The 14,650-nt window shown below is 35.6% G+C and overlaps 1 protein-coding gene across 1 annotated transcript; it reads right to left on the bottom strand.

Moving 5' to 3' along the window:
• Window positions 1-3,419: 3,419 nt before the first annotated feature.
• On the bottom strand, window positions 3,420-9,558 carry LOC132549796 (melatonin receptor type 1A-like). The gene is made up of 4 exons (XM_060213761.1): window positions 9,070-9,558; window positions 7,402-7,519; window positions 6,890-7,010; window positions 3,420-4,422 (listed from the first exon to the last, which is right to left on the bottom strand). Exons 1-4 carry the CDS (start codon window positions 9,253-9,255, stop codon window positions 3,708-3,710), a joined length of 1,140 nt encoding a protein of 379 aa, XP_060069744.1. The 5' UTR covers window positions 9,256-9,558; the 3' UTR covers window positions 3,420-3,707.
• Window positions 9,559-14,650: the final 5,092 nt, after the last annotated feature.

The raw sequence follows: 14,650 nt of genomic DNA, 5'->3' as shown, positions 1-14,650 counted from the left end.
TTAGTAGCATGCATTTATTTCGTATTTTCACACGATTTGTTGTTTTTTCATCTTTTTGTCCTGAAAGAAAAAAAATTGAATTCTCGCCTGGTGTAGTGAGAAGACAAAATAACGAAATAGCACAAATCAGCTAATGTACATAACCACTGATGGATGTAGGTGTTACGTATATGTTATCCTGTTCTGTGAGATATCTACAAGTAATTATATCATGTTGTACAGTTAAAGGGAAATAACTCTATTATGCAATTAAGTTGGGGTTTTTTTATGAGTTTTTACACAAATCGGAGTAAGTTGATCACGACCTATTATGCAATTAAGTTGGGTTTTTTATCAGTTTTTACACAAATCCGAGTAGGTTGACCGGGACAGGATTTTAAATGATAATCCAGATTGAAGCTAAATAAAATGGCGTCTTCTGTGTTTAAAAGGGAATGAATGTTTAGATATTCACTTCATAACTAATAAAAAACATTACACAAAACTTTTTAAAAATCGTGTAATTTATGGTTATTATAATATTTCAAAGTTTGCATAACGGTTCTATTAACAATGTAAAAAAATGCATATCATTGTCGTTCGGAAACTGTAAGCAATGTCTTTACGCGTGCAATTTTATATTCCGATTAATTGAAATCAATTTATTTTGCTCTCTCATCCATATTGCGTGAACCAAGAGGTTGTTTTACTAAGTAAGAATTGAAACATGGCTGGCAAATTAAGTTTTGGCAAATGATATAATTATGCATAGTTAGAAATCATATCAAAACAGCGCGTTAAAACGAGGATCCGAAAGGTCATATGCTGAACTCGGCTATCTCGCATCAAAACAGCGCTGGATGGTAGACACAACAGTAAGTATAGACTATCATTAGTATGAAGCTGATAATGTGTATCAATTTCGCTCAGAGAGTGTCATAATTTTGTGAAGAATCTAATTTTAACTATTACAATGGTTACCGGAAATTAAACGCATGGGAAAAAATAAGCAAATCTTAACATTTAGTCCCTTTATAAAGATTGCACTTAACATTTTATTTTGAGCAAGGATATAACTTTACATCCGAAGTACGCTATTGTAGGACGACAGTAAGTCTGCTTACCGTATGCTATATGTGTATTAACTCTGATAAACACAACTTTATGGATATTTCCGTGACTAGATGTCTGTGTACTTGTTGGACCTGTTGTCCGCGATCGTGTAGGGTTAATGAAGTTTGTTATCCATTAACTTGTTAGGTTGTTCCATCTTGATTGACAACATGTTGGGTTGCCGTCCACTAAAGTATGGAGTTTGTTGGCTCTAAACTTTAAGGGTCAGATGTACATGATCGTGTGGGGGTTGACTTAAAAATTATATTAACTAAATAGATAACTTGTGGGGTCTTTTGTAAATGAAATGAGGTTTGTTGTCCATGATCGTGTGCGTTTGATTCTTTTTATATTTGCGACTATATGTAGTCACTTTGTGGGATTGGATTTGTCCGTAAATTTGTGGGGTTTGGTGTTCATAATCGTTTATGGTTGAAACCCAATAGACAACGATGCATCCTTAAAAGAATCCTCACAACCACTATTTGAGTAAGTAAACTCCCTTGGGGGTTTTGGACATCGAACCCCACGATGTCTCGAGTGTACTTCTCTCAGAGTCTGTTCGTCCTTAACATCAAAAGCCGAAAATGACCAAGATATAGTACATACTTTGGTTGTCTGAATGATAAACTGATGGTAACAATAATGATTTTTTCACACAACACTCTGTTGCTCTCGGTTACATCGAACATTGAATATTGAATATATACTTGGGGATACCGACTTCATCTTATTCCGCTGACTCATTCTGCAAACAAACTTCGGAAAATATGAAAGTCATTATATACAATATATTTTGTAGCTATTTCTATTATTGCAGTATACTTTTGTTTCCATCTACGTATCGCAAGGGCAAGCATTCAAGAGTCGTAATGCGATATGAAAATAGCAGTTTATATTTTTTTTTAGACTTTAAGATATTTTATACTATAAATGAATGAAGGTTATATTTGAAATACTTGTACACTGCCTTAAATGAATTTGAGGGAGAAAAAAACCGAGAACAAGAAAGAATAAGTTGTGCATTGTTCGTTTTGGGACTGATTGGAAAAATATCCGATAGGAAACAATCTTTGAAACTGACAATAATTGTTTGTTTCCACTATCTAAGGAGAAGCACTCTTCTTAAATTCTTAAAGTTCATAGATAGGCTTTTCCTTTGTCACTTGTGCATTGTTAACTTTGAGATAACAGATATTGCTAATTCTGGAGAAGTGCTAAAAAGGTTCCCTTGGTCCCTAGTGGTTTTTTTTTCTTAGCCATTGTCTGCGAAAGACTACAAAAACCACACCACACAAGTGAATAGCACCTTTTCATAAATAGTGAGATACAGTAGAGCCAAACAATGAAGTAAACTGCATCATACAGCCGTTTCGTTCTTCTGATGCTGAAATTTTGAAGCCTAGAAGGTGACTGAGGAAATTCAAAGTGATCAAAAGAAAAGTCAAAATCAAGATGGGCATGTAAGGCAGCCCAATAGTTAGACAAATTTCGTAATTCAGTTCATTTTAACTCACAAAATGACACGTATTGCATATGAGAGTAAAGACACATATAGCTGCATTCATGGATACTTAACGTATGGAGATGGAACAAATGTAAATTGCATTTGAAGAGACGTTATCCAAATAAAACATATATTTTTACTGTGTACGTGCCGAACTATAACATAAAGAAAACCCAGGTTTGTGTAGCCCTGACTTGTATTTGTTCAGTTACGTATGATTTTACCACTATAAGTTCCTCAGTTGTGTTTAGTGGATATCTAATTTCATCTCCATGACCTCTTATTCATGTTTGTGAAAAGGTCATTACAATATACACAATTTTGTTTCAAGATCTCAGTCCAATGTCCATTCAATTGGTCTTGCATGGGATTTATTTTATATGTAATAAGACTTATGAAAAGACAAGTCTTAAGCCTGGTAGATAAGGACGTTTTTTACACCAGTAACAACAACACTTAAAACATTGACCACAGTAAGAAGTGTGAAGTGATAGGGTTCACCAGCGGAAATGACTACATCCTCAAATGGGATTATGCTTGCCATACACATAAAATAGAATACTATATAAGGAATATGAAATATTTCTCATAATAGTGGCGAGGTTTCCCATAGCCTTGTATAAAGGGAGTTCCGAGGAAGGCCATAATAATTAGATAGAGCAAGTCTCAAAACTATCATATGTAGACTATATATGAAGGGAAGATGAATATTAGATAACAAGTCAAATGGTAACTTCATCACATACAAAAAGCAGAATGGTGAATCGATTGAAAATTACACATGCTCAATTTATTTTCAAGCGAATACATTTATAGACGTTTCAATATGACTTTATTGCTTTAAATACATATATTAAATACGAGCTGTCACATACTTTACCTGAACATTGATTTTATGTAAGGAAAAAAGTCGATAGCACAGAGTAGTATCAACACTTTTACAGTTTCCATGGCTATACCATAATGTAGACCATTACTAGCTATCGTAATAGGATACAACAAACAAAGAAATAATAATATTAATTTTGTACAACAAAAACACATGAACGACCCATCCTTTGAAAACGACAAGTTTTTTGGCGTGAAACAGAATGCATTACACTCTGTCTCAGACGTAATGTGAGGATGGATGAACTTTGTGGTGCATGTTGTCACTTGTACTGGAATACCCTGAACTCGAGTCGGTCAAGGGGCTCTTTTTCTCACCGCTTATTGTGACCACTATGCTAAGCCTACAATTGCAACATATTTTTCGCAAGAACTGTTTGTAGCCTTCACGAAAGTTTCTGTTGGTAGCACCGTAAAGAATACTGTTTAACGAGCTGTTAAAATGACCGATCTGAAGAAATACTGTGTAAAGCCAGGATGGCCAACGATCACTGCGATCGAAAAACAAAGTCAGATCATAAGGAGTCCAACAGATGAGGAACGTCAGAAATACGATGAAAAATGTTCGAGCTAAATTTACATTATCTCGTTGTCGTTTGCTTTTCTTCTTATCTTTTTTCGTCTGTATTTTCATCTGCTTCTCCATCTGTTCTCGCGACTTCTTTACATAAAAGTAAATTTTCGTATAGCAAAACATAATGACCATAAGTGGCAACCAAAGCGCCATCACACTAAGGAATATTGTGTAAGACAGGGAGATAAGTCTGTCGAAGGAACATCCGAGCGTTTTTAGATCGAAGGTATGGCCTCCCCATCCAACCAGATTAGGCAGCTCAATAAGAAAGGCGGCAAACCAAACGAGAATACACAGGAGGACAGTCTTGCCTTTGGTGAATATCTGGTTGTAGTAATGGTTCTTATTGATCATGATATACCTGGAAAAAAGATAAAACATGGTAAAAACAAGCAGCAAATGATCGACAGAAATCTGACCATTTGTAATCCCTGACATACAAGGATATTACAAGGAATAAAGAATTACTGTGAATTCATTCATTTTCATGGGGGTTATTTTTGTTCACTTCGTGTGAACTCTTAATCAATGAATTCATATGTCTGCGAACTGTTGAGGTTAGTTTAAATAGATTTATTGTGTTATCATGATCTATCTACGAAATCTTTTTTAAAAAACCCGAAAATTGACCCCACGAAAATGTTGGATTTTACATTAGGTAAGTGGAAGGGAACATACTTGTACATAGGTTTATAAGCCTTCAAGTGCCGGTGTGGAGTATCTATGAAGCATACGGGTATGTCTAACACTACAGACATTATTTCATAATTTTGATATGATTATTTTCCGTTTTCAACCATCAAAATATCGGAATATAGTGATGCCAACAGTTATTTGGAGTACATATAAACATTTGGAAATAAGTTATGACCAATCTAAATTAAAATACATGAACCACAGAGCCAGCCTACAAGGAAGAGCTAGCCGATTTTTATAAAGGTGTGGGTTGGGAGATGACCTGACATTCCCTGTCCTATATCGTTTTACACAGCACGTCAACATGCGTCATGATAATTTAACAAGAAAGATCTTTATAGTGTCTTGTGCGCCATAGGAAGAAGACACTTGGCAAGAGACACTCGACAGTTAACAAGAGTAGCTGATGGTCATGTGTGAACTTCGTATCGTTTGAACGGAAACACATTGTCGTTATGAATAAACTTCGAAAATGTGGCGATTTGTCATCACAAAGTCACATCACTAAAGCAGTTTCACACGCTCAGAAAATACGGTACAATTAAATACCCTTTTGTTCCCTACCGTTAATACGGTGATTGTACGTTTGATTTGTAAAAGAATGATCACCATGAGAATACTATTATACATAAGGACCTTAATACTGAAACTGCCACTTGCTTGAGATATGTCGAAAGAAAATGAGCTGTCACAACCACGCAAACAACTAAAAAATCCTAAAAAAAAACTTAACTTGGTGAACTTAAGCCGAAAATAGCAAAAGAAAATTTTAAGCGTATATCATTGAAAAACAAAAACAATAAGACTGGGTGTTCATTGATGGCACCATGATGTTTTTTTTCAGTCTGTGCTGTCACAATCCCAAATTTACTCACAAATAACTGTAAACATTATACAATAATTCATTTGATAAACTAAGACCTACAAAAGAGATATTTAGAAAATTTTAGTTTATATGGCGACATACTTTCGGTATCCAACTAAAGTGTCGCACGACACGAAGCCAACAAAAAGGTGATGTTTAATCACCGGGACCATTATATCTAAAATAAGTCGATTATCGTTCAGTCAGAATTTTTACATAATCGTTTTTTTTTTTGTTATAATTGATAACCTTAATGCTTATACAAGTCACATAGGAAAGACACCATATCTTAGAAAAACACCTGTTTTAATACAGTTGACGCTCGTTATAGTATGCCCGGTGTTTTCGTTGTTGTTAACAGTGCTCTCACTTTAGGAACGTGACATTTCCTACTTCGATTGAACAAGCAACAGAAGAAACGTACTCTTCAAAACCATATGGTCTTATTCTTGACGGTCTTTTTTCGTAAATATTTCATTTGCTCATATTTACCAATGTTTCATTGATTTTGAATTGACTAAGTATTTGGACTAAACGGAATTTTAGCTAGTTATAGTAAATGTTTTTAGGAAGTAGTCACCCTATAATATTAAAATCATGGTCAGACATTGTAAGGTGCTTATGTATATCTGATGCTTGTCATATTACAACAACGTTGAACCGCTGAAACTAATTTTATCGATTCTCAATTTAAAAACACGTGCGTAACTTAATGCTAAAAAAAGGACCCCCTTTCAACATAGATACTGTACACTTACAAATAACATTACGGCAAACATCTATGGTTATATCCGCTATCTAGAGATAAGACACACGAGCCAATTTACCGTGTAGAATTCTTGAAACACATCATGCCGCTCTATTATAAAATCAATTATCGCGGGCGCTGCGTACGCACGTGAAATGGGCTAGGTTCAAATGAACGTAATCAGGTAAGACGTGACAAAGGCATCTAATCCACCATGACAACGTCTGGGGCTACGTATTGGCGTCTAAAGGCGGGCACAAACATGTATCTAATATAAACTTTTCACGCCCAGATACGTTTTTATTTTGTTTATAAGAAGCTATTTTTAAAAAAAATAAGGAGGATTTAAGCACTATGATGAGCAAAGTCACGATAAAAAGTGATTGAAGATTACAATGTTGTCACTTCATTGGCAGTAAGTGTCTAACACAAAGGCATATTACGTCACCAGAAATGAGTGTGTAAAACAGACAAAAATAGTCGTTAATGCTGTGAAAATTGTTGATTATATACGCTTACCTGTTCACAGCGATGGCGGCTAAATTCATCATGGACGATGAACAAGACATGACACATATAACAGATAATGTATGACACCACCAGACATTCCTTACGAAGAAAATGGGCCCATCAACAACACCTGTAACATTTTAACACAGAATTGGTTTATATTGGACAACACAACTAAAGAAATACATCGAATGCGCTGATCCCTTTATCCTAACCTTATGTACACTGAAATGAAGAGATCCGTCATTTTCGAATTCACATCTTGCTCGCCATTCTGCTATAGAAAGTCGCGTTACTTGATGTATTTTGAGCATAATATATATTTACATAGATTATATGAAATTTAGCCGATTCAACATTAAAACTGTTGTCAACTAGAAATACATGAGCATATATTAGGCGGAAGATTGTATATAGATAAAAGGATAGAAAAATTTTCAGCTGTGGAAAAATTGGGGGGAAAGATAGGTACGTGTAATACAACCAGGAAGTGAAATAACGATTACAACGAGATGCTTTACCTAATATGTTGAAAGGTTCCACAATGGCGACAATGATAAGATCTGCCACTGCTAGGTTCACAATAAACATGTTCCCTGTCGTTCTCAGGCGTTTACTTATAACTACAGCGCCTATCACCTGAAACACAACATATTAATGGATGTTATCATTATTTATTGACAAAAAATAAAACTAGTTAAGAACAAACAGCAATTTGACAAGGGATATCAAAGATTTTCATCAATGGCGAGTATATTAGTCAGTAGGTCACTGAACATTCAGGAAGTTGATCTCGCTTCAGTCTTCTCTGAAGTAAATTTGACGTTTTTTTTCCGGAGACGGACAATTTCTGTTAAAAGATAAAACAGGAAGTATATGTTCTACGTACTCTACCACGTTGTTCTACACATCACCACCACTTGACACTTTGTGGGCTATGGAAATACAACACCGGCATTTAACATTCTTCATCGTCATATTCCATGTATGTCCAATAATAATGGAAATACGTCATTTATCCTAATACAGGTTGATACTTTGGATAGTTACACACTGACGAAAGACACATTAATTGGTTTGTTGCAAACACTTGACTGGGCAAATCCTTTGTTAATTCTTTCTTATGCTTTATTTGTCTCGTGTTTTCAATTTGCACTATATTTTATGTTTTTTTCTTATTTATATTATGATAGTCATTTTGAGCTAATATCATAACATCGAATTGTCATTAAACACAGCAGTTCCTTTTTTTTTTTTTCTTCTTTTTTTTTCTTTTTCTCTTTAAAACACTTCAGAAGTGAAAAAATATACGTTTAGTATGTACAATTCATGAAATAATTTGAAGGACACAACACACTTTTCTACATTAGCAGTATACCTCTATCTTTCCCTACAACGAATCAACAGCAAGGGGACGTTTTCCACCAAGCTGTAGTATGATAAGCGTAATAATTTTAATTTCCCTATTGTCAATTTTCCATATCTGGATAGCAACATCCCTGCATCCCCAGTCTATGGTGTTTACATATTGCAGATGACTTGACTTTCCATGGCTTGTTCGAAATAACACAATTTTCGTGCGAGATGTTGACAACTGCTAGATAAACTCACAACACATTGTTTCGAGAGATACAAGTAGGAGTTTATAGGGAAGTTTTACGTACGTTCCTATGTAATTAACGTGTACGGTAGTCAATATATCGTAATGATATGTCCTAATGATATACCGTTGTTCTTTTCTTACATAATATAACAGATTCATACATAATTTCATTGACATGGATTGGAATAACCACGACAAAATCAGCAAATTCAAAGCTGTTGTTTTTTGCGTGTTGTGTGTGTCCACTTTCACGTCATATTGAAACAACAATAAAAGGAAAGTGCCCAGGGGTTACTTTGTATTTCATAGAAGTTGCTACTCCGTCTTGTAGGTGTTGACCTTTTCCGTGCCGTCAATAAATATTAATTAAGTTGTAATTATGTATTATTGCACCACCGTATATCAATATAACAACAACAACCCCATCCCACCCCTCCTTCTCTCCCCCCCCCCCCCCCCCCCCCCCAAAAAAAAAAATTTATATGTATATTGTATTTAAAACGGTGCTTTTCGTTCCTGCAGATTAAAATAATTAAATAGTTGTCTTAAATACAAATAATGAAGTTATTCAAGCAGTCATACGCACCAAAATATTTCCGATGAAGCCAATGAGACATGACAAAGAAAGCGCCACCAGGAACAGTATGGACTGTGCAGGATAATGTTCCAGTGGACTCCTCAACAGATGATCAACGGTGTAGTTCACGTAGCCCTTTTCCACTTCCCTTTGGATGATCAGTTCAAAAATGGGATCCAGGTTTTCCTCCGTCATCTTCAACTGATTTCTATTTAGCTGAGGTTTCACTCGTCAGAATTCATCAACTGATGTCCGCTTCAGTAAAACAAACTACAAGGTTAAACGTTAATTTTACATGACCTGCTTTCTATACTTCACATGTTCCCCGCACAGAGTACTTGAAATAGTCTCCAACATCCAAAGTTTTCCTCTAATTTTTGTGAAATAATTTATGTTATGTCCTCGTAATAATACACTGGATCGTCACTAAACAGAAATTTTGATTCCTTACAAAAGTCGCGTCGGATTAGTAAAACGATTAATTCGAACTGCCTGTATGCTCCAACAGATAGAAATGTACTATAGGGACCACATCGCTGAAGTACACGTATTTAAACAAAATATCAGGCGTATGTATGGATACACAATTACACCACGCAGTAATGAAAACTGTACACGGACACGCAAGTCAGTTCGCTTCAATTCCGAAATAAATAAAAATGTAAACGAGAATATAACAGGAGTTTCCATTCCAGATGAAATTAATTAAGCAAGTCACTGTTTCAATTACCATATGCAATTAAAACAAATGTAGATAATTTACAAGCAGTCGTGAAAATAAAAAAAAAATATTTTTTTTGTTACTGAAACATTATAGGATCTATCAATTTGATAAAAAACTAACATCATTGCTGTATTTATATAAATCTTATATCCTCACAATAATTACCATCGACGATAACCTACGTCCTGACGCTCACCTCACGCTCACGCTTAAGAGAGCGGATTACCGATGATAAGTAATCACGTGTTCAGTTAAAGCATTTGTAGTTTTGACCGATCAGAACGGTGTTTCCAGTCGCAAGTTTGAAATTCGCCTATATTCCTGTTCGGACGCAAATGACGCGAAGGTTGAATAAGTTGGGTTCCCATCAATATTTCTTGTAGAGTTTCGAGTTTTCTCAAATGTTCTCTAAATCTGTATCTAAGAACAGCTTTGTTGGTGATTCTTACCAGATATAACTACATCAAATGATAGAATACCATATGAAGTGGCCCATTCAAAATGGCGGTTTTATTGTCAAGCGTAACGTCAAACCGTCCGGCGTCAAAGAACGTTTTATATTTCCAGAACTTTCTTGAAAGCGGATTTATTCTGTTTGGTTTGTTTTACTTTTAAAATGTCAATAAAAAAAACTTCATGGTTTTCGTTAAATATGATATATATATATATCGTTCGTAAGACGAATACATTTCTGTGTGATTCTATTCGTGCTTTGCACCGATAAAAAATAAGGGTATTATGTCGTCGCTCCGTACTTCTTTCATGTGTGACGTCACAATGTACATGACGATATCACGTCTTAATTGAAACAATGGGAATCTTCAGCCCACCACAATTCCACTAGGTGATTTTTTTTACATGTGTGGTCATGTAGTCATATCGAAATATCTGTCACTGGTGCCTATTACGCCGATAGCAAGCTAGTTATATGATAAACAGAGGATCTGGCATGAGCAAGTTGATACAAGTTGATAATTTTACCGAGCCTCTGGTAAGGTCAAATGAGACATTCGTGACGATTTTCACGATTCTCATAAACTCGAACGAATGTAAGTAACTGTTTGTGACATAATTCAAATTATAACCTTCATTGGATGTGATATACAGAGTCCCTATCATCACACCAAATTGCAAAACCGCAAAATTGATACCGCATGATCATATTTCCATAGAATACGTACCGGTCTTCCCACGAGTGGATGATACTGCAATCACTTTAGAATGTTGCCGTGTGGTGGCGTCATTGTCTACAGGACAAGACCCATACAGTCAAGGATGTAGTCAAGTGAAATATAAGTATTTATCAAATGGCATGACATTTGAATTGTTCTATCAAGCTTGAAATTAGAATTGAGATTTGGTGTGGTTATGCATAAGTCAGCATATTACTAAGGAAATCCAAACACGTTGTGTTGGAACTGAACCCGGATATTGGCAATTTTGAATAAGCGTAACACAATGCTATGTGGCTCAAAATTCGACATTCAATGCTCAACATTCGTGAAAAAAAACCTGAATGATGTCAAGTCAATTTCACACACTAAATGATAATTTTTTTTAAATTTAATTAATCTCACCTTCTAATTAGGCTTATTTCTAGATTGTATTGTTACATGTCTTTTTAACCTACCATCATCAGATGGTGGGCTATTCAAATCGCCCTGCGCCCGTGGTCCGTCCGTCCGTAAACCATTCTTGTTACCGCTATTTCTGGAAAAGTACTGGATGGATCATTCTCAAATTTCATATGCAGTTTTCCCTTGGTCCCTATAGTTGTGCATTGTACCTTTTATGAACTGATTCGAATTCAAGATGGCCGACAGGCGGCCATCTTGGATTTTGGAAGTAAAAGTTTGTTACCGCTATTTCTTGGAAAGTACTGGATGGATCTTCCTCAAATTTCATATGCAGTTTCCCCTTGGACCCTAGTTGTGCATTGTACCTTTTTTGGACTGATTCGAATTCAAGATGGCCCACAGACGGCCATCTTGGAATTTGAAAAGTAAAAGATTGTTATCGCTATTTCTGGGGAAATACTTGATGGATCTTTCTAAAATTTCATATGCATGTTCCCCTTGTTACTATTTCTGAGGAAGTACTGGATGGATCCTTCTGATATTTCATAGGTATTGGTTTCCCTTGCATTTTACCTTTTTTGGACTAAAATTTCATATGCATGTTCCCCTTGGACTCCGAAATCAAGATGACTGACAGGCAGCCATCTAGGATTTTGAAAGTAAAATCTTGTTACCGCTATTTCTGAGGAAGTACTGGATGGATCCTTCTGATATTTCATAGGTATTGGTTTCCCTTGGTCCCTAGTTGTGCATTGTACCTTTTTGGACTGATTTGAAATCAAGGTTGCCCACAGGCAGTCATCTTGGATGTCGACAATAATACAACACAAGCATATTTTCTTCGATATTCTATCATATTGATTCAAGACCATGTCCATTATCCACCTGTAACTGACTGCTATCTAATAATACTTTGGGATCTTTTTCAAATGATATTTGCTTATAGGTGCTTAATAAAAATATCTTGTGCCATCATTGAGTACATTCAATGAAGACCAGTTCATGAACATTTAAAACACCTGTAACAAAAAAAAAAAAAATAAATAAATAAGTAAACAAATCTTCAAGAACTGAAATCAGATCTCTGGAATCTCTTGTTGTGATACTTCCTGAGCTGTCACAAACAAGTCGAGACAGGACGGATATGGTATCCGCAGTATAGAGATGTTGCGTGTCAGGATGTTGATTCTTAACTAGTTTAAGTACATGATAGATACAAAAAATAAACAATAATGCTTCGGTGAATTAAAATAGACATGTTGATCTTGTATCATTAACGTTCAGTAAACAATCGTCGAAATAATCAAAAAGCTGTATTCTCAGTGCTATTTTGACCTTCTTGTCTTGATCTTGTCTCAAGTGCAAATGTCGCAAGGACGATTAAAATGAAGTCGAAATCCAATCAAGAAACTGTTCAGGTATTTATGTTATTGTATAGAGTTTTTCTTTTTATATCATAATAAAAGTGCGATCGTGTGGTCAGGTGGCGCAATGGTAACGCACTAGTCTTTCACCCAGACGTCCAGCATTCAATTCCCGTTTCCCGGGTTTAATTCCTCGAATGGACGTGAAAAGACAAGAGGGTCACTTGTCTGACCACGTGGGTTCCCCCCGGGTCCTCCAGTTTCCTCTTACAGTAAGACCAAGATTGATTAATATTAGTTGGAATAACTTGTTTTTGTATTTATTGTAAACTTAATAAATCTGAATTCTATAAGTTTTATCAACAAAAACTAATATGATATTCACTTCTTGATGAAGCCGTAAGGAAATGCTGTCAAAAAGATATCAAAGTGTTGCAATGGTTAAACATGGCCTTTCATACACCGACATTGATTACTAAAGGAACATCATGATAGGTCAGTTTCAAAGCATTTACTGTATAACACCACAAGACATACACTAAAGTATGTTACAATTACACGTTATAAATGAGTAATGTCGGAATAGTTTTACCTCCAGGTCCAAAGAGTTCTACCAATGTTTACGCCATAACGACAGCCCCAACTGTTACCAATATATCTAATCTATTTCAAATGGTAATAGCCCGAGGGCAATATAGCACTGTTAATTTTGAACAATACATATTTGAGATCAACACGGTTTTTTTTTAAAATTCGGAATGGTAGATTTATGAAATGTACTGACCAAACCCGTAAAACTTAAACTAAAACTTTGTCATATCCTGGATCTGTTTGTTTAAAACAATCTGGGGACAGTTAAAAATTGTTTGTAAGCGTCGGGGGTTTTTCTGGCAAAACCAACAGTCAAGGTGATATGAGGGCGGGTGTTTATATGAATATAAAGGAAAACGTACTAATTCACCGCGTAACATATATAATGGTGTATTTCTTTTACCACTCAAGAGGAGAAACAAAAATACAGAGTAGAAATTAAAATAAGTAAAAGAAAGGTCCCAAATAGGGACAGTAGTTCAATTTTGGATTCTCTTATTTCCTTAAGAAGAACGCAAAGAAGAAATCTCCCGATTCTGCTGGAGGTCTCATAATTAGTCCTCTCTTACAATATGAAATGTGGCACGGTAGATATATGTTTCCTTGTTCCTGTGTGTAATATCCGGTATCCTGTAGATAATTTAGCCGTGGTCTTTGTTAAATACGTCACATAAAATTACGTGGAGCTCTCTGTTAACGTAGGACGAGCGACGGTTGGTGATCCGGGAAAAGTAAGCTGAGAGAACCGATCACAGTATAACAATGATGTTTATTTACAATGAAACAAATAAACTATATATTTAAAGATGTCACACTCGCTAACTCACACACTCACAAATCAAATAATGATAAGTGTCCCTGTAGCTTCTAGCTCACGAAACAGAACAGTGTTCCTGTCAAACCCAATAGAGTTCCATACTCTGAATCACCGTGACTCAATCCAGAGTCACCGTCCTCAAGCAGTTCCACGCTTGTATCACCATAATAGGCAACGCACTTATGTCAATGACATGACAGCTGATTAAGTGTTGAATTCAAGTCGCCGACCCTGGCAGTGTAACTTCTAAGTATGCTCCCTCGCTGACCTTGACCCTGAATGAAAGTCGTTACTTCTGGTCGGTCCTGACGCTTGGGTCGCAATGTAAAGGAGAGGCCTGCCTGGTCCTGACTCAATCAATGTTCCAACCCGTCATGTGAAGCTATAATGATTAACACAAATAGTTATAATTTCCGCTCACACTTCCATACTATACTAACAAAACACATGGTACAAAATACTTATTATTTACCATAATTATTCAACTTTAGAATGAACCATAATTAGAAAATACTGA

The sequence above is a fragment of the Ylistrum balloti genome, unplaced genomic scaffold (genome assembly GCF_031769215.1).
Source record: "Ylistrum balloti isolate Yb309-2 unplaced genomic scaffold, AGI_CSIRO_Ybal_v1 Utg370078, whole genome shotgun sequence".
Lineage (NCBI taxonomy): Eukaryota > Metazoa > Mollusca > Bivalvia > Pectinida > Pectinidae > Ylistrum > Ylistrum balloti.
This window is presented reverse-complemented; position numbering and strand designations above follow the sequence as displayed.